At 37.1% G+C, this 26,886-nt stretch overlaps 3 protein-coding genes across 4 annotated transcripts; all 3 read left to right on the forward strand.

The window, feature by feature from the left end:
- Positions 1-1,650: 1,650 nt before the first annotated feature.
- Positions 1,651-17,564, forward strand: LOC116104959 (protein WHAT'S THIS FACTOR 9, mitochondrial-like). 2 transcript variants are annotated; one of them, XM_031391384.1, is made up of 5 exons: positions 1,651-2,209; positions 9,077-10,231; positions 11,124-11,199; positions 14,442-14,555; positions 17,546-17,564. In XM_031391384.1, exons 1-2 carry the CDS (start codon positions 1,709-1,711, stop codon positions 9,809-9,811), a joined length of 1,236 nt encoding a protein of 411 aa, XP_031247244.1. In that variant the 5' UTR covers positions 1,651-1,708; the 3' UTR covers positions 9,812-10,231; positions 11,124-11,199; positions 14,442-14,555; positions 17,546-17,564. The 2 variants fall into 2 exon arrangements, with proteins under 2 accessions (XP_031247244.1, XP_031247243.1); XM_031391383.1 differs by lacking the exon at positions 17,546-17,564 and having other exon boundaries at positions 14,442-15,056.
- A 3,220-nt stretch (positions 17,565-20,784) lies between these two features.
- LOC116104963 (secreted RxLR effector protein 161-like) lies at positions 20,785-21,522 on the forward strand. Its single transcript, XM_031391387.1, has one exon. The coding sequence runs from the start codon at positions 20,785-20,787 to the stop codon at positions 21,520-21,522; it is 738 nt and encodes a 245-aa protein (XP_031247247.1).
- Positions 21,523-23,183: 1,661 nt separating this feature from the next.
- LOC116104965 (secreted RxLR effector protein 161-like) lies at positions 23,184-23,920 on the forward strand. Its single transcript, XM_031391388.1, has 2 exons — positions 23,184-23,619; positions 23,670-23,920. The coding sequence occupies exons 1-2, from the start codon at positions 23,184-23,186 to the stop codon at positions 23,918-23,920; spliced, it is 687 nt and encodes a 228-aa protein (XP_031247248.1).
- Positions 23,921-26,886: the final 2,966 nt, after the last annotated feature.

Here is a 26,886-nt window from a genome sequence, read left to right on the forward strand (position 1 = left end):
GGTGCCTTGATGATTGAAAGGGAGATTTAGTGATGTAAGGGGGTCGTCAGAGTTAGTAGAAAGCTTGGAAGTAAGAATACTAAAGCTTAGGGGTGATTTCTGAATGTCTAACGAGAGGGTTAGCCCCTGTTTATATAGTGAACCCAAGGGGTCCGAGTCCTTATAGGATTCTGAATCCTACTTAGTAGGTGTGTTTTCCGTTTAGAAGGAGATGAGATATTCTGCCTTTATGGGCTCAGACTTTCCTTTTTGGGTGAGATTTGAGATCTTGTTAGAAGAGAAATTTGACTAGGATTTTGATCATTGTTGTGGATTGTTGTGAGCGAATGGGTCGGACCCAATTTAGCTTAACTGGGGGGATGACCTAACTCATAGAGCAGACATTTTCCAAGGTATTCTAAGCGTGAGCTCAATTGAGATTGGGCCAAGACCCTGAGTCGTCACATATTTATGATGTTATTAGACCTCGTTAGGTCTAATACAATTTTTGGTCCATACAATTAATAATTAGCTACAATGTTTTCAAAATTAACTATAGAAATAACATAAGTTACAAATCTTTAAAAAATAAGCCCTAGTCAACTGGTTGTTAGTGTTAAATTTACTTGTGTAAAGTAAGAGACTGATATTTTATAGAATTAGATTATTTTTCTTTTAAAATAACAAATAAGAAATTACTAAAATATCGAGATAACCCAACAACATTACCAAAAAAANACGTGGTTAAAAGCCACGCGCTCTACCCTTGAGCTAAGACGGTAGTGGAATTTGAAAATTGTTTCTATAAAATGTAAATTAAAAAATTATATTTGCGTGCCCCTAAATGAACATAAATAATAGCCTCTAAGAGTTTGGAATGTATTAGAAAACCCCTAGATGTGACTCTGTGATTAGGGGTTTTCAAAAGAACCGATTAGAACCGGAACCAACGGGTACCCAAGGTTTGGTTCCGATTCCTACCCAGAACCAATCTTCAACGAGTAGGTTCCAGTTCCAAATTTTTGGAACCATTACTATGCAGTTCTGGTTCCGGTTCCTATAGTTAGGAACTAGGAACAGAGACTAATATAAAATAAAATTAAAGATTAGGAAGCTTAATAAAAACTTTTGTAGAAAAAGTAATGTGAATACATTTATATCTATATTTCATAACATTTAAAGTAAGTTGGTTTGATTTTTGAGAATCTACCTTTACAAAGTAATGGAGTTTGTAATTTTGAATTTATAATTTGTAATTTTATTTTTGTTAACAAGTGCCAGGTGGGGGGGCATTTGTAAGCTTTTAAGGGTTTTTTTGCTATTTTAAAAACTTTTGGGGGGTCATTAATTTTACAGGATACTCAGAACCAGAACCAGAACCAGAACCGTTGTTATAGGTTTTGGTTCTGAGTACCTAGGAACCGGAACCGTCGGTTCTGATTTTGGTTCCAAATTTCAAAGAACCGTTGGTTCCGGTTCTGATTCTTTTAAAAAGTACAGAGTACCCAGAACCGAATACCCCAATCTGTGATTGTGAGTCACCTGTTGACTGTTAAGGAGGTTTTTTATACTTTCCAGAAAACGTGGTGGTGTTTTAATTTAATCATCTCTCACAGGTGCTCTATAACAACCCTTAATTAAAAGGAAAAAAATATTTCTTCTCAAAAACCAGACTACACTAGTACGGTTCAGTCTCTTCCCCTCTTCACTATTTACATCTCCATCACAGATGATTCCGCCATCGCCGTCGCTCTCCGCCACCATCCTCCCGCACCGCCTCCACCACCTCCGCACCTTCATCGATGCACGAGTAAAATGGGCGCGTGACCCATTCCTCGATACCGCAGTCTCCAAAGAAAAAAACCTCAAGCAACTCATTTCTCTCAAAAACCAAATCCTCTCTTCATCTCTCCCTCTCTCCACTCTCTCATCTTCCCCCGTCAAATTCTTCCAAAAATACCCCTCTTTTTTTCGAATATTCCAACCCTGCCCCTCTCTCCCTCTCCACATCAAGCTTACCTCTCAAGCTCTGACTCTCCACAAAGAAGAGTCGGCCATTCACAGCTCGCCTTGTCACCGTAATGACGCCGTTAAACGGTTGGCGAAGGTGCTGATGCTGGCTAATGCTAGGAGGCTTCCGTTGCATGTTGTTGACAAGTTCAAATATGACCTCGGTCTTCCTCATAATTACGTTACTGCACTTCTTGCTGATTATCCAGAGTATTTTCAGGTTTTTCAGTGAATAATTCATTAATATTAATTATTTATAACTGACTATGTCTTAATAAATAATTAAATAGTGATTATAGGTTATAATTTTATCGTTATTATCATATCTTGCCGGAAAACAGAGTTGAAAGTTTTTAAAATAAATAAATTCCAGGTTCATATTTATTATGAAATGAAGTATTTTAGGTAATTTAGTTTATATGTTTGTTAAAAAATTTCAGATTTTAGATGTATTTCTCTGAACATAGTGGCGATGTGAAAAGACAAACAATAAAAAATCTAATTCGCCTAGCTATGTTTAAGATAATAGTGTCAAAAACAAATATACCTCCAGTTTAGGTTGGTTATTATTGATATGATGTTGCTTGTTGATATGTTATCGATTACTAAAACTTGTTTATTTATATATTTACGAGTTTTAATTGTGTTTTCTTGGTAAATTGGCTAGCTTATAGGATGAAAAAATCTAGTTGGAAAGTTCGTGGGCAAGGTGATGCAGTTGTTTTGTGTATGTTATGAATTATTCTTGGTTATTAAGTTGATTTTGGTAATTATAGATATGATGTTGCGTGTTATTGATATGATGTTATGGTTTACTAAAACTGGTATACTCATATAATTGGGATCAGAGTTTTATTAGCGTTTCCAACAGACCATGGACTACTTAGCAGTTTGTAAGTTTGCTTGGTGACTAGCTAGTAGGATAGCATTATCTAACTAAAGGTTTAAGAAAGGCTGTGCACGGTTATATACATGGGAGGTGAGATATTTCCATGCTCTCACACTTCTTCTCTAAGTTTGTTACTATTTTGTACTTATATATGTGGAACTTTATTGCCTTGAAAATAATGTACAATACAAGTGCATTGTCCTGATATTTATAGGGCTCAATAGTGATCAGTTTTGCCTGAGGTTTACGCTTAAACTTTGCCATTAAATGAAGCCATCTTGTGTAGTTAGTTGCCAAGTAGTCCATTAGTTGGTCCAATGGAACCCCACTTCATAATAAAACTACATATTGGTAATGGGCAATGTCATATTTGTAATATAGCATCAAATTAGTAATCAAAAGAATATGTCGCTTTAGTAGCGCACAACTGGTGACTAATGAGTATTCTTGTTTTCTGAAAACAACATATGATTGGTGAATATTACTATTTTTTCACTTTGACTGGCCTAGTAATAATGATGGATTTGCTCCATAGGGCTTCCTCCACTTTAGATTAAAGTCTCAGAACTGTCACACCTAATTCTTTCTATTACTTAATTTTATTACCCAAAGAAGGCTGCTGAAATTTTGAGTCTCTGACAGAGTTTCTTCTTTTTTGGGTTTTTCTGATTTTATATAAGTTTTGTTGTGGAGACAAAAATGTTGTTAGCAATGTTTATGATAGGAACCCACTTCAATAACTCAACAATTTGGGCTGGGCCATGGGTCTTTCATGGGCTTAGGTAGAACTCTCTTTAAAAAACCGGCTTGCCAAGGGAGGGTGCCCAAACCTTTATAACCCACATGCCCACCTTTTTCCCTTTCAATGTGGGATCCTAACATTCCACCATGCTTTCGCAACCGATGTCCACGTCGGTCTCTTTACCCCCGTCGGCCTCTTTACCCCTTGGGTTACTACGCGGATCCTCTTTCTCTCGGGCCTCCATGCCCTTTCTCGGGGTAGCAGCCCGGGCCCAAGGTCAGCCTGCCACGGGTCAGCTTGCCACGCGTGCGTTGCCACATAGGCGCAGGATCATGCTCTGATACCAGTTGATAAACCCCAGGATTAACAAGCAACAAGCAACCACAAAATCAGATAATGCACCAGTTCTCCAGTGTTTTCACAAGACAGATTTGGATAGATAGAATTGGATTGATATTAAGAACTGAAATTGGTAAAACAAAGCAATTTTCCAGGACTGAAATGAAAGAAAAATAACAGTAGATAAATCCCAGCAGTTCGAGGAGCTGGGGACCTCCCTGATTCACAATTTACAATTTCTGCCTTTTTACCCAAAAGGCTCCCCCGTTTATACATGAATCAGCTAACAACTTTTATTCCCTTCTAACTAATTGGTTCACACGTCACCTGCCTCCAGCTTCTCTCCACCTAAGCATGTTTCTTCAATTCTATTCTGTTGGCCTCTCTCCACTAACGCATGCTTCTCCAATTCCAACCAATTATGTTAGTGGCTTTTTACCCTTTTGCCCTCTGTGCTGGTAAACCTTCTTGATAGGTGGTCTATCAATATCCCCCCTTGAACAACCACCTTGTCCTCAAGGTGAAAGTGAGGAAATTGAAGAGTGATGGTGTTGGCCAACTCCCAGGTTGCTTCAAATGGGGCTAAATCCTTCCACTTAATAAGGACTTCTTGAGAGCCATTCACTAGTGTGTGGACTGCCAAGATAGACTCCGGTTGAACCTGCAGCTCCATGTCCTCCATGTCCTCTGTTGGCCATTCACTAGTGTGCAGACTGCTCTTGAGCTGAGATATGTGAAAAACGGGATGAATTTTGGCTGTTGAAGGCAACTTTAGCTTATATGCAACCTGTCCAATTTTTTCCAAAACGGGAAATGATCCATAAAAACGCGGACTCAACTTTTCATTGAGTTTAGAAGCCAGGCACCTGAAGCGGTAAGGCTGAAGCTTCAAAAACACTTGGTCTCCAGGCTGAAAGTTAACATCCCGGCGATGGGCATCTGCCTGTGATTTCATATGGCTCTAGGGACCAAGTGTTTTTGAAGCTTCAGCTTTACCGCTTCAGGTCCCTGGCTTCTAAACTCAATGAAAAGTTGAGTCCGCGTTTTTATGGACCATTTCCCGTTTTGGAAAAAATTGGACAGGTTGCATATAAGCTGGAGTTGCCTTCAATAGCCAAAATTCAATTTGGGAACCCATGCAGTCGAACAACCTCCGAAATAAACAGATCAGCCACGTCCTTGGCCATATATGGGTGACATAATGGAAGGAAATGACCATACTTAGTTAATCGATCCACCATGACCAATATCGTGTCGTATCCTTTCGCTTTGGGCAACCCCCCGATAAAATCCATACTAATGTTGTCGAATACCTGGGTGGGAATGGGTAAAGGTTGGAGCAGACCAGCAGGCTTAAGGGCTGAATGTTTGTTCAATTGACAGGTGGAACACTATTGGACAAAAGTCTGAACATCTCTTTTAATACCTTCCCAAAAAACCAGGTTCGTCACTCGTTTGTAGGTTCTAAAAAATCCAGAATGGCCCCCGATAGGACGGTTGTGGAATTCCTCCAACAAACGCGGAATATAGTTAGAAGATTTGGGAATTACCAACCTGTTTTTGTAGAGCAGACAACCGCGGCGTAGACTGGAATTCGGGTGACTCTAGGGATCGAAAAGCAAATCTTGGATGATAGTTCGAAGCTTCTTATCTTGCTGTGCTTCAGCCGCAAGATCATCGAATTCTGAGAAGGTAGCTACCGAGACAGTAGTGAATTCCATGTCTTCTCTGCGGGAGAGGGCATCAGCCACGTGGTTTGAACTACCTGGTTGATACACGATCTCAAATGAGTAACCTAGAAGTTTAGAAATCCATTTTTGCTGCTCAGGTGTTTTCACCCTCTGATCTGTTAGGAACTGCAGACTGCGCTGGTCCGTTTTGATAGTAAACTTTTGTCCGCTGAGGTAGTGACTCCATTTTTGAACCGCAAACACTATGGCCATTAACTCTCTTTCATATACTGATTTTTGCTTGGACTGATGGGAAAATGCTTTACTGATGAATGCGATGGGACGCTAGTTCTGAATTAAGACAGCTCCCAATCCTTGGCCCGATGCGTCCGTGTGGACTTCAAAAGGAAGACTGAAATCAGGAACAACCAGCACAGGCACGGATGACATGGCTTTTTTCAGGTTATCAAAGGCTTGTTGGGCTTGTTCATTCCATCCGAAGGCGTCTTTTTGAAGTAGTTTAGTCAATGGCTGACTATTGACCCATAATCTTTCACGAATCTACGGTAATATCCTGTTAATCCCAAGAATCCCCGCAACCCTTTGATAGTTTGTGGAACAAGCCAAGATAGCATGGATTCAACTTTGGTTGTGTCTGCCTCCAACCCATCCGCAGAGATCAAATGTCCCAAATATTCCAACTTCAATTGACCAAATATACATTTTTTCCGGTTGACAATCAGCTCGTTGTCGGTCAAGATTTGGAAGGTGTATCGTAAGTGAGTGAGGTGGGCTTCTAGGTTGGGGCTGTAGACTAGGATGTCGTCAAAAAATACCAGTACAAACTTCCTTAAAACTGGTCTGAAAATGTTGTTCATTGGAGCCTGGAAAGTATAGGGGGCGTTAGTCAGTCCAAACGGCATGACCAGGAATTCGTAATGCCCCTCGTGAGTTCGGAAAGCTGTTTTCAGCACATCCTTGGGCCTAACTCTGATCTGATGATATCCGGATTTCAAATCCAACTTAGAAAAAACTGTCGCTCCAGCCAACTCATCTAGCAACTCATCAATTGAAGGTATGGGAAATTTGTCGGGTATGGTTATGTTGTTAAGGGCACGGTAGTCAACAGAAAAACGCCAGCTTCCATTTTTCTTTTTAACCAACAGCACCGGGCTTGCAAAAGGGCTAACACTTGGTTTGATTATTCCGGACATTAGCATTTCACCCACCAACCTTTCGATCTCATTTTTTTTAGTGTAGGAATATTTGTAGGGGCGTAGGTTAGGGGGTTTGGAGGATTGTTGGAGGGTTATGGCATGGTCAGTTGGTCTCCTTGGTGGTAGACAAGAGTGTTGGTCAAACAGTTGGTGGAATTCATTAAGTAATGCAGCCACTTCCGGCTCCATGGGTTCACTCTACTCTTCGACTTTCCTCTCAATAGAACAAAACTCAACTACATACCCTGCACCCTCACTCTGTAGTGTCTTGAGCATGGCTTTTAGAGATACTACAGTCTTAACTAACGAAGGGTCACCTTGCAACACAGTTCTCTTCCCGTTACTATCGAATGCCATGGTTAAATTTTTCCAATTAGAGCACACATCTCCCAACGTGCTCAACCAAGATATCCCTAACACCACATCAGCTCCACCTAAATCAAATGGAAAAAAATCTTGTGTTAACTCCACCTCCTGGATCTTCATACTCACATTTTTGCAGATTTCTTCTCCCCTGACGGTAAATCCATTGCCTACCATTACTCCGAATTGTTTCCCCTTTTTCCAATTTCAAGCCTAGCTTCCTTACCAACTCCTTTGAGATGAAATTGTGGGATGCCGCACTATCAACCAACACAATCACTGTCTCATCTCCAATCATTCCCCGGATCTTCAAAGTCTTATCCATAGTCATACCCACAATTGAGTTCATTGACAAAGCCAAGGGATCACCTGTTGGGTTGGCGTCATCGTCGTTGTCTGGGCTGGGTTCTTCTATTTCCGGCGAGTCTTCATCGGTCACTAAGAGAATCTGTAGCGATCTCGCCTTACAACGGTGGGTGGGGCTGTATTTTTCGTCACATTTGAAACACAGTCCCCTCTCCCTCTTGCTCTGAATCTCAACGTCAGTAAGTCGTCAGAACCCTTCTCCTCGAGTTCCTTGCATGGGTGCAAAAGCTGGCCTCTGTTGTTCATTTGCTTTGCTTGGAACCAGATCTGTCCCTTTGCTTGAAACCAGATCTGAAACGCGTGAAAAATTATTTGGGAACCACTCATTTGTGCGCCAGATTTCTAGGTTGGGTGTGACCCGCTGGTATGGCTCCATTTTAGGTAGTTGGGTCTTAAATGGCTTGAGCCTTTGTTTATCCAAAACCCAATTTTTCTTCTCAACTCTGTGGGCCTGCTCAATAAGTGCAAAGAGTGTATTTGGTTGGCCCAAACGCAGTTCAGCCCGAATTTCTTCTTTGAGTCCATTTAAAAAAATTCCCATTAGCAAATCTTCTCCTACCTCACGCAAAGGAGCTGAATGTTCTTCAAAGTTTTCTTTGAATTCTGTTACTGTTCCAGTTTGTTTTAAGGCCACTAGTGCCTCATATGCTGATCCTTTGAAAGATGGGTGAAATCTCGCAATCACGGCAGTTTTAAAAGCTTCCCATGAACTAATGGGTGCCCTTGATTCGACCCACTGATACCAATTCAGTGCCCTTCCCTCCATGCAAACCGCAACTGCCTCTACCTTTTCTCCCTCTGTGTAACGATTGACTGAGAAATAGCGATCCGCTCTGAAGGTCCATCCGGAGGGATCTTCTCCATTAAACATTGGTAATTCTAATTTTTTTTCCTTTCCTTTCCTCCCTAAGGCTCTCAGTTTCCTTACTATGACCCATTCCACCATTGTCGTTACTTTTGGAGTTTTCCCCCCGATTTGACTTGCCCCGATCTCTACTATTTTGTGTTTCCTTCTCCTCTTTCAGTCTCATCCATTCCCTCATTTTCAGGAGATACCCTTTGATACTACCTAACTCTTCCTTCATCCCTCCTAACTCTTTCTCCATATTACCCATTTCTTTTTCTAATCCCTCAACCTTTTGCTCCATTCTCGATTTAGGCATTACCAGACTCTGATACCAGTTGATAGGAACCCACTCCAATAACTCAACAATTTGGGTTGGGCCATGGGTCTTTCATGGGCTTGGGTAGAACTCTCCTTGAAAAACCGGCTTGCCAAGGGAGGGTGCTCAAACCTTTATAACTCACATGCCCACCCTTTTCCCTTTCAATGTGGGATCCTAACGGTTTATAACAAGTTTGGTAAATTGTAGAATACCCAAAAAGTAAATGAACTTCAGCAACTTTCTTTGAGTAATAAATTTAGGTCATAAAAAATTGTATAATGAATAAAAGGCTATTACAAGAAGTTTATTATTACTTTCTTGGTGATTATTTTCAGGTATGTGAAATCAAAGATCATGTAACTAACAAAGAAACTCTGGCATTGGAGTTAGTTTCTTGGAGGAAAGAACTTGCAGTATCAGAAATGGAAAGAAAAGTGTGCAATGGTGATATTTCAAATCTAAGAAGAGGAAGGTGCATAGAGTTTCCTATGAATTTCCCTAGAGGGGTTGACTTAGAAAAAAAGGTTAAGAATTGGGTTGAAAAATGGCAACAGCTGCCTTATGTTTCACCTTACGAAGATGCATTCCATTTGGCACCGAGAAGTGACCTGGCAGAGAAATGGGCTGTAGCAGTGCTTCATGAGTTGTTATGGCTTTTGGTGTCAAAGAAGACGGAGAGAGATAATGTGTTTTGCTTGGGAGATTATTTAGGGTTTGGTGATAGGTTTAAGAAGGTTTCGGTGCATCATCCAGGGATCTTTTATGTGTCTAATAAGATTAGGACTCAAACTGTGGTGCTTAGGGAGGCTTATAGGAAGGATTTTTTGGTGCAGAAGCATGCATTGATGGGGATGCGGTATAGGTATGTTCATCTCATGAATAAATCAAAGGATAGAAGGAAACCTGTTTGTGCCCTAGCTTTTGGTTCAACAAGAAAAAGAAAGGTTAATTTATCTACTGTAAAAGAGAAAACGACAAAAGAGGACGATAATTGTGGTTCGGAAGAAGAAAAGGACTCCAATGGATCTTCTGAATCAGAGTTTGAAGATGTTGATAGTCAAGAACAGTGAAGATGGAGATATGATAAGTAGAGAAGAAAACTTAGAGAAGTAGCTTGAGTTGAGAACCTGAGATGTTTGCTTTAGAAAGCTCAAAAAGAGGTTAGCTTGACAAAATTTATGCAACTTATCAAAGAAATTAAGGACCACAAGAGATGTTAATCTCATGGCTCATGAGACTATGTTAATTGAGCATCAAACTTAGAAAGCATTAGCCCAAAATGAGGTGGGTCCAATCAACAAAGGAAGCTCGGCTCAGCAATTGTTTATTGGACAGAGGATGATGATATATTTCCTGGACATTCATGGGAAATAGAACAAAAATGGATGACAACATTTATTGGAGGTGGGAGGATCAGTTTGTCAAGCAATGTAAAATTTGAGGGTGGATTCAAGATTATGTGCAGTAGCTTCTGTTGTGCAAGGATATGGGTACGTGCTGACATTATTTGCGACTATGGATGGTGGTTTTCTTGCTCTCTATGCATATAATCTCTATAATCTGTCAACAAAATATAAATTGAAAAATCATTTTGCAATTCTTTTTCTGTATGTATATATTGTCATTTCTAGTTTGTGTACCTGCTGACATTATTTGCCACTATGGATGGTGATTTTCTTGTTCTCTATAAATATAATCTATGTAATCTGTCAAAAAAATATGAATTGAAAATTTATTTTGCAATTCCTTTTTCTGTATATATATATTATCATTTATAGTTTTGTGATGTGATCAGCTGATCATGTCTATAGTTTACAAATTGGCCTTGACCTTGAAGTATTGTTTCTAAATATTTTGTGATGATGCTCTTAAGTATCTTATATACTAAAAGTTTAAGAAATTGTGATGTCTGCTATGGTAGATCCACTGCACTTCATGTACTCATACCCCCACAATGAAACAATGTGGCCGTCATAAAAATAAACATATATTGGCTGCTACTGAAATTCTGCATTCAATATGAATTCGCTGTCCAAGGAGTTATATTGTTTCTAGACTTCATCCTATTAATTTATCTCACTGTTTGAGCCTTCATCGTATAATTTCCTTTTCATTTTAATTCAAATAATTGGTCTTCTTTGGTAAATCCCTGACACTGTCAGGTTGGTGTATCAAGGAGATAATAAACTATTGCTTCAATGGGTCATGAATTTTGAAGCCTCAAAACCATGAAGGGTTGGTGATTCGATTTGCTATTACTGTTACTTGCGCAAGTGTAAACTGTAAAGTGCATTCCCTAAGAATATTTGTGGCATTTCCTGGTTGTACAGGATCTGATATCTGGCTGAGCTTTTGATCCAACTTTGGTTCTTTTATTTGCAGAAAAGACTAGGAAGAAAATTACTTTCTTCAGTTTGCTTCTTTAGCATTTGAACTTCAGCAGCTGGTTCAGAAAATTGTATGCCTTCTTACTCTAAAGTTCTCTTATTATATTTCATTTATATCTTCTCTTTTGGCCTGAGATTTAGTATTACACTGTTAGAAGTTGTAGACCATCTAATTTAGTTTCAATATTCCACGTTGGCAACATCTAATTTAGTTTCAATATTCCACGTTGGCAACAATCTTAATCATCAGTCTTTATTTAGCTAGTGGACATAAATAAGTTTCAAAATTTGTGGCAATAAAGAGTGGCCGCTGAACGTATCCCATTCAGTAATATGATTTGACAAAATTTTTGATAAATCTTTTTCTGGATTAAGAAATTGTGTTCTGTTTGTTCTTGATTAATTATCCAAATGTTTACTTGCATATTCTTAATGTGCCAAGCAGTGTGTTTGTAGCTCTGATTTAAATAGTATAGAAGTAGATCAGATTATATATAGTATTGTCTTGTGTTTGTATAATGCCTAATTGGATAGAACTAAAAATCATTAAAAAAGAGAGGAGAAAACTCAATCTTTATTAATATTCAAATTGATTTCATTTACCAAATAAACTTATAGTAGTTTGCTATGAGACAACTCATAGATCACTTGGCAGCATATAAATCAACTATTAGACTTACAAGTTGTTTTAACATACGTCCTAAAGATACACATGACGATCATTAATGAACAAAAAAATTGATGATTTCAATGCACTATATTTAAAAAAGATTAAAAAAAGCCACATTTTTTAATGCATCGAAATGATCAATTTTTTGTGTGTTAGTGATCTTAACGTATGTCTTTAGGGCACATACTAACTCAACTCTATATTCATCGTGTTTTCAGCTGTCCTCATGACCAAGTGGTAAAAAAAGAAAAACAATGAAATAGTATATGAAGTAGCTTTAATGATATTAACTGTTTTTCACAACTAAAATTCTCTCTTAATATAAGGGAGGGCCTTATTTATATTTGTTGAGTTGTATAGAATCATATTAGGATTAGGATGTTGAGTTGTACAAAATCATATTAGGATTAGGATCAAGATCACATTAGGGACAAGGATAAGATTTATTAGGAATAGGTTAATTCATTTCCATATTTCATGGATTACTAGATTTATATATTGTTGTACATTGTTCACAATGAATATTAAGAATTATCTCTTCTGATTTCACAATATTGTTTTGGCCGCCCTTGACCAAGTAAAGTTGCCGTTTAATTTCAACATGATTAGGGTGTTGTCAAATAGTTTGTCAGTTGTCTTGATGGTAAAAATAAATTTATTTTGAAGCATGAGGCATGGATCCTCTGGGTATCCTAGCCCCATTTATTTGGTTTTTTATTTATTATTAAGGATTGGGGCGGGTCATAGTCCACATCAAATTTTTTTTTTCCCTACCCTAAGAGATCGAATTCGGGTGCTAGATAAAGAAATGGGTTGGTAAACCACTAAGCTAAGTGCACGGGGGTTTACCAGTCCCAAGTTCGATCCCTGGGGGTACGATAGGGTAACCAAAATTTCAGATTTATTTGGGATTAAATGAAGAGGATGAAACTAAATATATTCTTATTTTATACTTTTGTAAACATGCCTAACAAGAGGTTTGGACATTTAAAATTGGATTAATTTTGAAAGATAATTCTGGTCTCATGTTTGGGTTGTTTATAGGGACAAGATGATATTTGGAATCAATCTCCTCATTTAGTATGTACCAGATGAATAAGTTTAGGAAATCATTGGGAAAACATTGGCCTTCTTATCCCATGTTTGGATAAATTTATTTATATGTTTACATTATAATTTAATGACATCATATTTATTTAAAAGAGTTGTCTTAACGTGTGTCCTCATACGTTAAAACCACTTGTGGACAAAAAAATTGATATATCAATTATTTGAAAAATTTTGAATTTTGTATTTGTTGTAAATAAAGTGCATCGAAAAAATCAAATTTTTTGTCCGTTATTGGTCTTAATTTGTGCTCTAAGGGATATGTAAAAACAATTCATTTACTAGTAAGTTAAAATATTTTAATAAATATCTTGAAGTTATATTTTAAACATTTGATTAGATTATACTTAAATAGATTATATTATCTCATAGTAGGATTTTTATGTATTCTTTGTTCTTTTTAGTTGGGATAAGACTCAACTAGTAATCTCAGCCCCCAAATTAATAAAAAATTCATGGCTCATTACTCTTTATCGGGCTAAGGACTTGATTTTACTTATATTTATGTTGTATTCTAACTTGCTGAATAGTTAATGTTCTAATTGGTTGCATATTGTTATAAATTTTTTAATTTGGTTTATAAATGAAATATTCACAACTACTTAAAAATTTAAAGGTAAATATTAAGTTAGTTTCATTTAATTTATTAGTAAAATTTGAGGGGTTTTTTTTTTTTTTTTTTTTCTTCTTCTTTTACGATAGAATATAGATTGTATTGTCTAGTCCAGTCGAGTACAACACCAAATAGAGACAGTATTATAAATACCCTGTTCCTATTAAAAGGTAGTTCAATCTTACCTCAGAAATGTAGCCTTAATAGTTCGGTACCCTTGAAGAGGCCCAACATGGTCTCAAGTCATGTATAATCTTTTGGTGGAAAGAAATTTTCTTTCAAATGTTCTTGCTCTCAACTTTTTCTTTGGGAAGAAATGAAAAAGAAAAGTAACCGATGCCATTTGTGTATAATTCAATATTGTGACATGCCGTGTGATCCTATATTTTCTCCTGTGATTTATTATTTTTTCTTTTTTGCATCATAAAACTCATTGGTGGAGTGGCATACTTAAAGTTTGAATATATTATTGGTCATTAGCTTGCAGAGGAAATTACTAAAGTATTTGGCTAGTAATGTTACCAGCCCCTGACAAGTTTTAGATGGGCATACTTTATTATGTTTTTTATGTGAATCCAATGGTTGTCAAAGGCTAGTAACATTATCGATCTGGTAGTTTAGTGAAGATCAAATGAATATTTCCAATACTTTAGTAAGATTAAAATGGATATTTTAAAATGAATAGCAACTTGCCCACCCAACTCATTTTATTAACGATCCATTCAATTAAATAACAACTTGTGACATGCTATATTTAAGTATGAAGTTTTATGATGCTAGTTATATAAGTCAATCATTTGATATTATTGGTCTATCATTGTTGTGATATCTATACCAAAATAAATGTGTTACATATTGCCGCTTGATGCTTATATACAATGCTTGGAGATAATATCATTTAATTTCTGCATCAATATCTGCAGGCTGAAATTAAGGATACTTGAGTCTAAAAGGTTGAATAGCCTGGATCTAGGGTTCACTTGATATTTGAATCTATAAGAAGAATGCCAGACATACAATATTTTGTATACAAACTGGTGCGACAATACTGCATGCTTGTTGCATATTTTTGTGTGATTTGTTTATTTGTTTTTCAGTGTTACTCTTTTAATCACATCATATCGTATAGTATGTTTGAGTCTGTTTGATAGAAAGTTCATATGTCTACTATTATTCTTCTGGAACTTGTTTCTTTAGCATTTTTGTCTATATACAATGTCCATGGGTGAAATGAAATTAAAGATGGCTTTACAAACCTGAAAATTTTATAGTTTTTCCACTATTTCTATACAAACGAAGTGATAAGAGATTTTTAGCTTGCTAGTTTGGTAATGTTATTGGATCAATATAATTGTTGAGTGACAAAAATATCATTCACTGTGATATTTTTTGGGTACTGATTTGATGATTTAAATTGATTCAATAACCTACCAGACCAGGAATATATCATAACTCCCATGATGGGGATGGTAGCTTTTTGCATAACCTATTTAGAAGAATATGCAAAGATGTATTGCACTGGATTTTGTTATGGTGTTGGAGGTAACGTTGCTTTTCATATAAAGCATTAGATTGTTATGGTAAACTATTGTAAAAAGTAATCTAATAGTTCACAACTTCACATGGGAGATAACGTTTCAAACCGTATCGTAACATTACTGTTTGCACCAACATTGGCCTTGGAATTTATATTAAGTTTTCCGTTCACTTCTCTCTCGTAAACATTTCTTGTCCGATATCCAATAGTGACAAAGCAAATTATTATAGTCAATTGACTGCCTATTAAGACGTGTTATTTAATACAAGTCCGTAGACAACTGAATGTCATTAATTACTCGAGATATGAATTATTTGATGGAAGGCAAAATTAAAGAAACGCAACCATTTGATTATCGTAAAATGCTGTTGGATTTTTTAAACTTTCTCATTCAAAATTGACATGTAAAGGTGGTTTTCCGCCGAGTAATTGGTATCTTGAGTAATTAATGTCATAAAAAAAAATGGCAAAAAATATAAAAGTAGGGCCCATCTCTGTAAACCATAATGTGCTAGCAGTTTCTTAATAGAAGAAAATCCCTTACTACCTCTAACGTAAGGTGGGTTTTTTATCTAATTAATAATATCTAATTAAAACTTTTTATATTTATATTTACTAATATAACCTTATATTAATTATTTAATATTATAGACTATAATAATAAATAGAATAATATTAACTATATTAATGGTTAATACTTGTTAGAATATGAAGGACAAAAGAGAAAGAGCTGAACCTTCATGCCTAATTAATTCACGGCAGGATGTTAGAAATGAGTTGACTTGTTGACCTAGTTGACTATCGATATGCTAACTAATTCAGCTGCTCTTTAAGTGCCACTTTGTTAGTCTGTTATTCATTTGCTATTGTTGTTACAATTCTGTTAGTCTGTTATTCAGCTGCTATTGCAGTTACAATTCTGTTAGCTGGTTACTTAGTTGCATATATAAAGTCTGCAACTGTCTTATTTCTGTAATGAAGTATAATACACACTTTCTTATCCCTGATTTTCTTATGTATTTTCTTCCCTCTTTTCTCTCTGTTTACATTGTTGCTCTTAAACTTGGTGTTAGAGCCATTGACAAACGTCACGTATGGCTGATTCCTCAATCTCTTCTCCTCTTAACAAATTTGATAAGAATTCCAGCTTCAAAACTTTATCATATGCTAGTATTCTTACTAATCCTTCTTCAATGGCTTCGTCCACTCTTCCAACCATCTCACCAAAATTGACGCAAGACAACCATTGGTTTTGGAAGTCTTAAATTCTGTTCGTTGTAGGAGCTCACGATCTTGAAGAGCACCTAACAGGATTGATCTCATGTCCTGCCCCCTTCATCAAAGTACAATCGAAAGGTTCAAACTCAGAGGTAATCAAGAAACCTAACCCTGAGCATGTTATTTGGAAGAAAACCGATAAACTCTTAGTTAGTTGGCTGCTTTCATCCATTTCCGAATCAATGTTTGCTGTTATCTCTAAATGTCAATTTGCTACAGACATTTAGCTCACTTTAGAAAAGGAATTTCTCACTGAATCTAGGGCAAAGACACTGCATGTTAACAGTTTGTTGCAAAACACTAAGGAAAACATGAGCATACATGATTATTTCTTAAAAATGAAAGGCTTTGTTAAGAATTTATCAGCAAGTGGTGTTATCATAACTGATGAAGAATTGCTCAATTATATTCTGGATGGGCTTGACTCAAAATATGATGCAGCTGTAGTAAACATAACAACTAGATTAGAATCAAAACTGGATCCTATATCTGTTTAGGAGGCGCAAATTGTGCTACAAAAACTAGAACTCGGATTGGAAAGAGCAAATAATCCAATAAATTCTACTGTTCATGGTGAATTTCATGGTGGTTTGGTCAATGTTGCTACTCTATCAATTGACAGTGAAAACAAAAAACCACAACAGTCTGGTTAGTCTTCTTCATTCTCTATACAGCAGCCTTCCACACTTAATCCTTCCAACTACCAAGCCTCTAATGTTGGTCACTCTTTATTTGATTCCAATCAAAATCAAGCCATGCACTTCTTGCCTCAGAATCAATCTTACAGTCAAAACTTTACTGGAGGATATTCAAGTGGAAGAGGTAGAGGCAGAAGAGGAGGTAGAGGGAAATTTATCTGCCAAGTGTGTGGAAAAACATGTCACTTGGCCTTAAACTGCTGTCACGGGTTCGATGTGAATTACACTAGGAATGGTCCATTTTTTTGAAACAATTTTCAAGCTCCTGACACCTCTGAGTTTATTAGATCATCCAATTTTAACTCTGGAAATCATTATCCCTCTGCTGCTATTCACCAGTATACACTAGATTCACATTCAAAGACCATTAATGTCACCCCAAAGTGCACTTTCCTTTCAACACTTTCCTTTAGCACTTGGATCTACAACTGCTAACACTAATAATCAGATAGTCTCCGCTGCTGCTAACTTTCAAAATCAAATTCTGATGGCATAGTCTTAATCACCCAGTCAGATCCTTGCAGCCATAAACTACATTGCTACACCATCTACTATGCAGGATGCAGCTTGGTACATGGACTTTGGAGCCACAGACCATGTTACCTCAGACCTCTCCCAACTTTCAAGCAGAACAAACTACTTCGGGAGTGAACAACTCCGAGTAGGAAATGGTGAGCTTCTTCCCATTACTCATACTGGTTTCATTTCCTTATTTTGTCCATTTAAAATGCTGTAAATTAAAAATGTCCTATGTGTTCCTCATATCACAAAGAACTTACTTAGCATCTCAAAACTTACTAAAGATAATGATATTTCTGTTGAATTTTTTGTTGATTCTTGTGTGATTAAGGACAAGTCCTTCAAAGCAATTCTACTCAAAGTAATGCTTAAAGGTGGGTTATATCAACTCCAAGTTCCAGTCTATTCTCTCCATGCTTCTGCTGAAGCTTTGGACACTTCTGTCAACTCCAAGTCAAAAAATTACTCTACTTACTCATCTGTTGTATCGTGTGTCAAGTCCAGTAGTTCATTACTTCCTAATCAAATGTTGCCCTCTACTGTTTGCAATACATATAAAATGTTGTGCAATATTCCTGTTAATCAAGTTTTGAGTTCAAATAATAGACCTTCTGTATCAAATGTTGTATCCCATATTGATGATGCACCTGTTTTCAATTCAATAAATGATATTCAGTCTTTTCCTGTGCAAAAAACCAATGTTATGTTATGGCACAAAAGGTTAGGTCATCCTAACATTACCATACTTAGGAAGGTTCTTACTTATTTAAAAATTTTTCTACAAGTTGAAAATGATATTACATTCTGCTCTGCCTGCCAATTTGGCAAGTTACACCAGTCCACATTTCCTCAATCTGCACTTCATGCCTCTAAACCCCTAGAGTTAGTATATTCTAATCTATGAGGACCATCTCCCATACCATCCCTCGAAGGTGACAAATACTATGTTCAATTTCTTGATGATTATAGTAAATTTGCTTGGATATTCCCATTAAAAGCCAAATATGAAACATTTGTAGTTTTCAAACAATTTCACACCTTAGTTGAAAAACAATTCAATGCCACTTTAAAGTGTGTTCAAACCGATTGGGGAGGTGAGTATAGGAAACCAGTCCCTTACCTTCAAGACCATGCCATCATGTTTAGACATCATGCCCTCACCAACAAAATGGTAGAGTTGAGCGAAAGCATAGACAAATTGTTGAGCAAGGGCTCACTCTACTTGCACAAGCTAACATGTCACTTAAATTTTGGTGGTTTGCCTTTCAAACTGCAGTCTACCTCACCAACAAACTCCCCACACCTGTCTTATCAAATATCTCACCATTCCAAATGTTGTTCAAAACAGTTCCAAATTTTGCAGCTGTCAAAGTTTTTGAATGTGTAGTTTATCCTTAGGCCATATAGCAGTCACAAATTTAATTTTCACACAACCACATACACCTTTGTTGGATATAGTCTTCATCATAAGGGATACAAATGTTTAGATACTTCAGGTCGAATTTATATCTGTCAAAGTGTGAAGTTTGATGAAATTGACTTTCCTTTTCACTCACTCACTAGCATTGTTTCAAAATCCTCGCCTGAGATAGTATAACCTCAGTCCTCTCCTCATTCTTTCCCTTCAATATGGAATGTCCCTATTTCTACTTGCGGTCCAATTCATAATCAAGAGTTTGCTTCTGCACCTCCTACTAGTTCTAATTCAAAATATTGTTCAGTTGTTCCCAATAGTCCTGCTTTAAAGTCTGGTACTGATCCCTTTTTACCGAAGACTAAATCTGCAGTTCCTAATTGTCCTATCACACTGGATTAGTCAAAGTCTCAGAATTTATCATCCTCTAGTCCACTTACAAATTCCCAAACGCACTTACTATCTCATTCATCTTCAAAGATATCCACCACACCAGTGCTATCCTCTTAGTCCATTCCACCTCAATCCCCTATAACCATACCCTCGAATGAATCCTATGACACCATTCCTCTCATAGTTGAGTTACCTTTAACTAAACCTGCAACCCTTGACTCAAGCACACTTAATACCCCATCACTGTCCTCTCAACTCACCTTACCTCAGCCACCTGTCTCCATACCATCTAATGAGTCTTATGACTCTCTTCCACTCACGGTTGACTTGCCTTTACCCAAACATGTACCCTCTGTATCCAACACACATCCTATGCAAACCAACTTGCAACCCTTGACTCAAGCACACTTAATACCCCATCACTGTCCTCTCAACTCACCTTACCTCAACCACCTATCTCCATACCATCTAATGAGTCTTATGACTCTCTTCCACTCACGGTTGATTAGCTTTTACCCAAACATGTACCCTTTGTATCCAACGCACATCCTATGCAAACCAGATCCAAGACAAAAGCTCATAACACCATTTTACTAGGCTCTTCATCCCTTGACAATAAAGAACCAGACACTGTCACAGAAGCACTTTCTCACCCTACTTGGAAGGCTGCCATACAGTCAGAGTTTGATGCACTTATGGCCAATCATACCTGGGAATTAACTCTGGCTGCATCAAATATGCACTCAATTGGCTGGAAATGGGTATTTAGAAACAAATACAATCCTGATGGGTCCATTCAAATGTTCAAGGCCAGGTTAGTTGCTAAGGGCTTTCAACAAACTCCTGGTATTGACTACTTAGAAACTTTCAACCCTGTGGTAAAGTCCCCTACTGTTCGAGTGATGTTGAGTTTAGCAACGAACAAAGGCTGGGACATCCAGCAAGTTGACATCAATAATGCCTTCTTAAATGGAGATCTCATGGAAAAAGTCTTTATGACTCAACCTGAAGGATTTGTGAACTCTCAATTTCCTCATCATGTTTGCAGATTAACAAAGGCTCTCTATGGCTTAAAACAGGCCCCAAGAGCCTGGTTTGACAAACTTAAGACAGCTTTCTTGTAGTGGGGTTTCATACATTCAGTGGCGGACTCAAGTCTCTTCATTTATCAACATCAAGGTCAAGTCATGTATGTGCTTATATACGTTGATGACATACTCCTTACTAGAAGTGATCCTAAGTTGGTTCAAGAAATAGTTCACAAGTTGAATACATAGTTTGCCTTAAAGATTTTGGGTTCTCTCAAGTACTTCCTCGGTTTTGAAATAACTAGGACTGAATCATGAATTTATATAAACCAGGAAAAGTATGTCAACGATCTCCTTGTCAAAACTAATATGCAAGATTGCAAGCCTTGTACAAAACCAATGGCTATTGGAACAAAACCAACTCTTGCTGATAGTAATCTTTATGAAAATGTTGCACTTTACAGGAGCACAATAGGAGCTTTGCAATACTTAATCTTGTCAAGACCAAACATTGCTTTTAGTGTAAACAAATTAAGTCAATTCCTCAAAGCTCCCACACAGCAACACTGGCAGGCTCGTAAACGACTACTTCGGTATCTCAAAGGAACTCCAAACTTTGGCTTGCACTTCACTAAAAGTAATAGACTTAATCTAGAATGCTACACCGATGTCGATTGGGCTGGTAGCCTTGAGAATAGAATATCAACCAACGGTTGCTGTGTCTTCCTAGGTTCTAACCTGATTCAATGGACTTTTAGGAAACAAAAAGTTGTTGCATTATCTTCCACTGAAGCTGAGTATAGAGCTCTTGCTCAAGGGGCTATAGAGTTGGCATGGTTCTGCAGTTTATTCTCTGAAATTGGTGTCACTTTATCTGAAATTCCAGTCATTTGGTGTGACAACCAAAGTGCTGGCTCACTTGCATCCAATCTTGTTTTTCATGGGAGAACAAAGCATATTGAGCTTGATACTCATTATGTAAGAGAACAAGTTACTTCCAACAATCTTAAAGTTCAATATGTGCCAACCGAGTATCAAAAAGTTGATATCTTTACTAAGGCTTTATCAGTCTCCAAATTTGTTGAACTAAGAGATAAACTCACTGTAAAAGCCTCAGCCTCTACTCCTGTTCAATAACTTGATTGTCCTCACTATAAAAGCCTCAGCCTCTGCTCATGTTCAGTAACTTGATTGTCTGAGACTTGATTGTTTGAGCTGCTCTCTTGCGAAGGTTGATATCATCATGGAGAGCAACTTGATATTTAAGCTGCTCTTGCAAATTTTGATATCATCATAATGAGGCTTAATTCACAACAGGATGTTAGAATATGAAGGACAAAAGAGAAAAAGTTGAACCTGCATGCCCAAAAGAATATGAAGAGGCTTAATTCATGGCAGGATGTTAGAAATGAGTTGACTTGTTGACCTAGTTGACTATCAATATGCTAACTAATTCAGCTGCTCTCTAACTGCCACTGTGTTAGTCTGTTATTCAGTGGCTATTGCTGTTACAATTCTATTAGTCTGTTATTCAGCTGCTATTGCTGTTACAATTCTGTTAGTTTGTTACTTAGTTGCATATATAAAGACTACAACTGTCTTATTTCTATAATGAAGTATAATACACACTTTCTTATCCCTGATTTTCTTCTATATTTTCTTCCCTCTTTTCTCTCTGTTTACTGCGATCATTGTTGCTCTTAAACTATACTTAATAGTATTTCTCAAAGAGAGAATTTTAGTTAACCGGCCACTAACCTTCAACAACTAATAACCGAAAAATTCATCAGTACATAAAAGCAGTAAAATCAATATTAAAATGATCATCTTTGAACGATCTATCTGTAAAAATATAGGATCGTTTTTTAATAAGAAAACTCATATATTTCATTAAGAAAATGGAGGAATATATACAATTTCTACATCCTGTGAGGATCTCATTTACANCTTATAACACCATTTTACTAGGCTCTTCATCCCTTGACAATAAAGAACCAGACACTGTCACAGAAGCACTTTCTCACCCTACTTGGAAGGCTACCATACAGTCAGAGTTTGATGCACTTATGGCCAATCACGCCTGGGAATTAACTCCTGCTACACCAGATATGCACTCAGTTGGCTGCAAATGTGTATTTAGAAACACATACAATCCTGATGGTTCTATTCAAATGTTCAAGGCCAAGTCAGTTGCTAAGGGTTTTCAACAAACTCCTAGTATTGACTACCTAGAAACTTTCAACCCTGTGGTAAAGTCCCCTACTGTTCGAGTGATGTTCAGTTTAGCAATGAACAAAGGTTGGGACATCCAGCAAGTTGACATCAATAATGCCTTCTTAAATAGAGATCTCATGGAAAAAGTCTTTATGACTCAACCTAAAGGATTTGTGAACTCTCAATTTCCTCATCATGTTTGCAGATTAACAAAGGCTCTCTATGGCTTAAAACAAGCCCCAAGAGCCTGGTTTGACAAACTTAAGACAACTTTCTTGCAGTGGGGTTTCATACATTCAGTGGCGGACTCAAGTCTCTTCATTTATCAACATCAAGGTCAAGTCATGTATGTGCTTGTATACGTTGATGACATACTCCTTACTGGAAGTGATCCTAAGTTGGTTCAAGAAACAGTTCACAAGTTGAATACACAGTTTGCCTTAAAGATTTTGGGTTCTCTCAAGTACTTCCTCGGTTTTGAAGTAACTAGGACTGAATCATGAATTTATATGAACTAGGAAAAGTATGTCAATGATCTCCTTGTCAAAACTAATATGCAAGATTGCAAGCCTTGTACAACACCAATGGCTGTTGGAACAAAACTAACTCTTGCTGATAGTAATCCCTATGAAAATGTTGCACTTTACAAGAGCACAATAGGAGCTTTGCAATACTTAATCTTGTCAAGACTAGACATTGCTTTCAGTGTAAACAAATTAAGTCAATTCCTCAAAGCTCTCATACAGCAACACTGGCAGGCTTGTAAACGACTACTTCGGTATCTCAAAGGAACTCTAAACTTTGGCTTGCACTTCACTAAAAGTAATAGACTTAATCTAGAATGCTACACCGATGTCGATTGGGTTGGTAGCCTTGAAGATAGAAGATCAACCAACAGTTGTTGTGTCTTCCTAGGTTCTAACCTGATTCAATGGACTTTTAGGAAGCAAAAAGTTGTTGCATTATCTTTCACTGAAGTTGATAGAGAGCTCTTGCTCAAGCGGCTACAGAGTTGGCATGGTTCTGCAGTTTATTCTCTGAAATTGGTGTCACTTTATCTGAAATTCCAGTCATTTGGTGTGACAACCAAAGTGCTGGCTCACTTGCATCCAATCTTGTTTTTCATGGGAGAATAAAACATATTGAGCTTGATACTCATTATGTAAGAGAACAAGTTACTTCCAACAATCTTAAAGTTCAATATGTGCCAACCGAGTATCAAAAAGCTGATATCTTTACTAAGGCTTTATCAGTCTCCAAATTTGTTGAACTAAGAGATAAACTCACTGTAAAAGCCTCAGCCTCTACTCCTGTTCAATAACTTGATTGTCCTCAGTATAAAAGCCTCAGCCTCTGCTCTTGTTCAGTAGCTTGATTATCTGAGACTTGATTGTTTGAGCTGCTCTCTTGCTAAGGTTAATATCATCATGGAGAGCAACTTGATTGTTTAAGCTACTCTTGCAAATTTTGATATCATCATAATGAGGCTTAATTCACAGCAAGATGTTAGAATATGAAGGACAAAAGAGAAAAAGTTGAACCTGCATGCCCAAAAGAATATGAAGAGGCGTAATTCACAGCAGGATGTTAGAAATGAGTTCACTTGTTGACGTAGTTGACTATCGATATGCTAACTAATTCAGTTGCTCTCTAACTGCCATTTTGTTAGTCTGTTATTCAGTTGCTATTGTTGATACAATTCTATTAGTCTGTTATTCAGCTGCTATTGCTATTACAATTCTGTTAGTTTGTTACTTAGTTGCATATATAAAGACTGCAACTGTCTTATTTCTATAATGAAGTATAACACACACTTTCTTATCCCTGATTTTCTTCCCTCTTTTCTCTCTGTTTACTGCGATCATTGTTGCTCTTAAACTATACTTAATAGTATTTCTCAAAGAGAGAATTTTAGTTAACCGGCCACTAACCTTCAACAACTAATAACCGAAAAATTCATCAGTACATAAAAGCAGTAAAATCAATATTAAAATGATCATCTTTGAACGATCTATCTGTAAAAATATAGGATCGTTTTTTAATAAGAAAACTCATATATTTCATTAAGAAAATGGAGGAATATATACAATTTCTACATCCTGTGAGGATCTCATTTACATTAAAAAATTCCAAGAAAAATGTTTAGCTGATAAAGAGTTTCCTTACAAAAGTTTTCCAAACATGAAATTTCTAGATTTTGCTATTTGGAATCATGACTAGTGCGATAATTAGGAATGCTATCCAATTTGGGATACCCACAAATTTTGTAATAGCCTCCCTTAGGCCTGTGCGAGTTCAGACTCCACCATGATTGCCGTTGATATTATGGGTATCTACCTTGTGCCTCCCTCAAGGTGGTGAAGAGTGAATTCCGATACGAGACAAAAACAAGTTAAATGTTGCTACACTAAGTCCCTTTGTCAGCAAGTCTACGAGCTGATTGTGGGAGGGAACGAAACTAAGAGCCAAAAGCTTTCGTTGTACATGATCTTTAATAAAATGATGATCCAACTCGATGTGCTTGTTTCGTTCATGGAATACCGGATTCAATGCAATGTGTATGGTTGATTTTTTGTCATGGAATAGGGGAATAGGTTCTGTGATAGAAAATGACAAGTCTTTCAAGACATTTCGCAACCACACCAGTTCCGTAGTTGTCAATGCCATTGATCGATATTCAACTTCGGCGAATGAACGAGATATTGTTTGTTGCTTCTTCGATTTCCAACTGATAAGAGTGTCTCTTAGAAAGATAAGCATTCCTGAAACTGAGTGTCCACTAGTTGAGCAATTAGCCGAATCTGGGTCACAATATGCCTTCAAATCAAGTGATTTCATATTGGAAAAGAAAAGACCTTGTTCAATAGATTTCTTGATATATAGCGCCATTCTTTTTGCCATAGCAAGATGAGGAGATCTCAATGTCTGCATGAATTGACTTCAAACTTGTTCAGCATATGAGATCACTGATCGAGTTACTGTCAAATAGATGAGTCTCCCCACAAGTCTTTGATATGTAGTCACATCTTCAAGCAAGTTCCCAATCTTACTTGATAAATTGTATTGTTGTGGAATAGGTGTTTGTGCCACCTTTGCATCTTCTAGACCAACTTCTCTTATGATATCTCCTACATATTTTTGTTGATTTACATAAATTCCATCTTGTCTCCTTTTAACCTCTAACCCCAAGAAATAGTGTAAGGGTCCTAGTCCTTTATTTTGGAGCAAGTCTGGAAATATTTCTTAAATAGGATACATTTATCTCCATTGTTCCCAGCGAGTATAAGGTCATCCACATAGATTAATATTGCCAAGAAATTATCTCCATCTGAAAGAGTGAACAACGAGTGATCCCATGAACTTTGCTTAAACCCATAGTTGAGAAGAGAAGTTGAGAGTTTCTTGAACCATTGTCGTGGAGCTTGTTTGAGCCCGTACGAGGATTTATGCATCTTGCAAACCAATGAATCATTAGATACTTTCATACCTTGAGGAGGTTTCATGAACACTTCCTCATCAAGTTCTCCGTGTAAAAATGTGTTGTCAACATCCATTTGATGTAGTTCCCATCCTTTAATTGTTGAAATAGCTAACAAGCATCGAACTATGGTGAACTTAGCAACAAGCGCAAAACTTTCATTATAGTCTAGTCCCTCAACTTGAAAATAACCTTTCGCAACTAAACGGGCTTTGTACCTCTCAATCGTTCCATCTGCATTTCATTTAATCTTGAATACTCATTTGCTCCCAATCGCTCTTTTCCCTTTCGATAAGGAAACTAGACTCCAGGTGTTGTTTGAGTGGAGTGCTTTCTACTCTTGATTCATAGCTTCTTCCCATACTGGTTTTCCAATAGCATCTTCATATGTATCATGTTCAACATCATGTCCTGCATTATTAGTAGAAGATGCCATGAGATTATTAGAAAGAAATGAGTATTGAGAAACCTTACCATCCAATCGATTGATTGAAGAAGTAGATTTGGTAGGGGGTTCTATGGTCTTTTTGCATGCCATTACATAATCTTCAAATCTTTGTGGCATTCTTTTTTCCCTTTGTGGTCTTGAATTCTCAACTACCATTTCTCTCTCAGTTGCCTCATTTTCTATTTTCAGGTCAAATTCTCCTATGTCTTCTTCTTCCAATTCTCTGTTTTCTTCTAACCTGGTAGTGTCTTCTCTATCTCCAAGTTGGTTTTGGGCGTGTGTTGACTCCTTAGATTCAATCACATTTGGCATTGGCTGTACTTGTACACTTTCTAAAGGTTGTATATCTTTACAAGGAAAA

Source organism: Pistacia vera, unplaced genomic scaffold (assembly GCF_008641045.1).
Source record: "Pistacia vera cultivar Batoury unplaced genomic scaffold, PisVer_v2 Contig49, whole genome shotgun sequence".
Taxonomy (NCBI): Eukaryota; Viridiplantae; Streptophyta; class Magnoliopsida; order Sapindales; family Anacardiaceae; genus Pistacia; species Pistacia vera.

What these genes read in the sequence shown, in the direction of transcription:
- LOC116104963 (XM_031391387.1), top strand. Translation starts at nt 20,785, where the DNA reads ATGGCTATTGGAACAAAACCAACTCTTGCTGATAGTAATCTTTATGAA.
- LOC116104965 (XM_031391388.1), top strand. Translation starts at nt 23,184, where the DNA reads ATGGCTGTTGGAACAAAACTAACTCTTGCTGATAGTAATCCCTATGAA. An exon ending in GCGGCTACAGAGTTGGCATG is followed by an intron (nt 23,620 to 23,669) that starts GTTCTGCAGTTT and finishes CTGAAATTCCAG; the next exon opens with TCATTTGGTGTGACAACCAA.
- LOC116104959 (XM_031391384.1), top strand. Translation starts at nt 1,709, where the DNA reads ATGATTCCGCCATCGCCGTCGCTCTCCGCCACCATCCTCCCGCACCGC. An exon ending in ATTATCCAGAGTATTTTCAG is followed by an intron (nt 2,210 to 9,076) that starts GTTTTTCAGTGA and finishes GATTATTTTCAG; the next exon opens with GTATGTGAAATCAAAGATCA.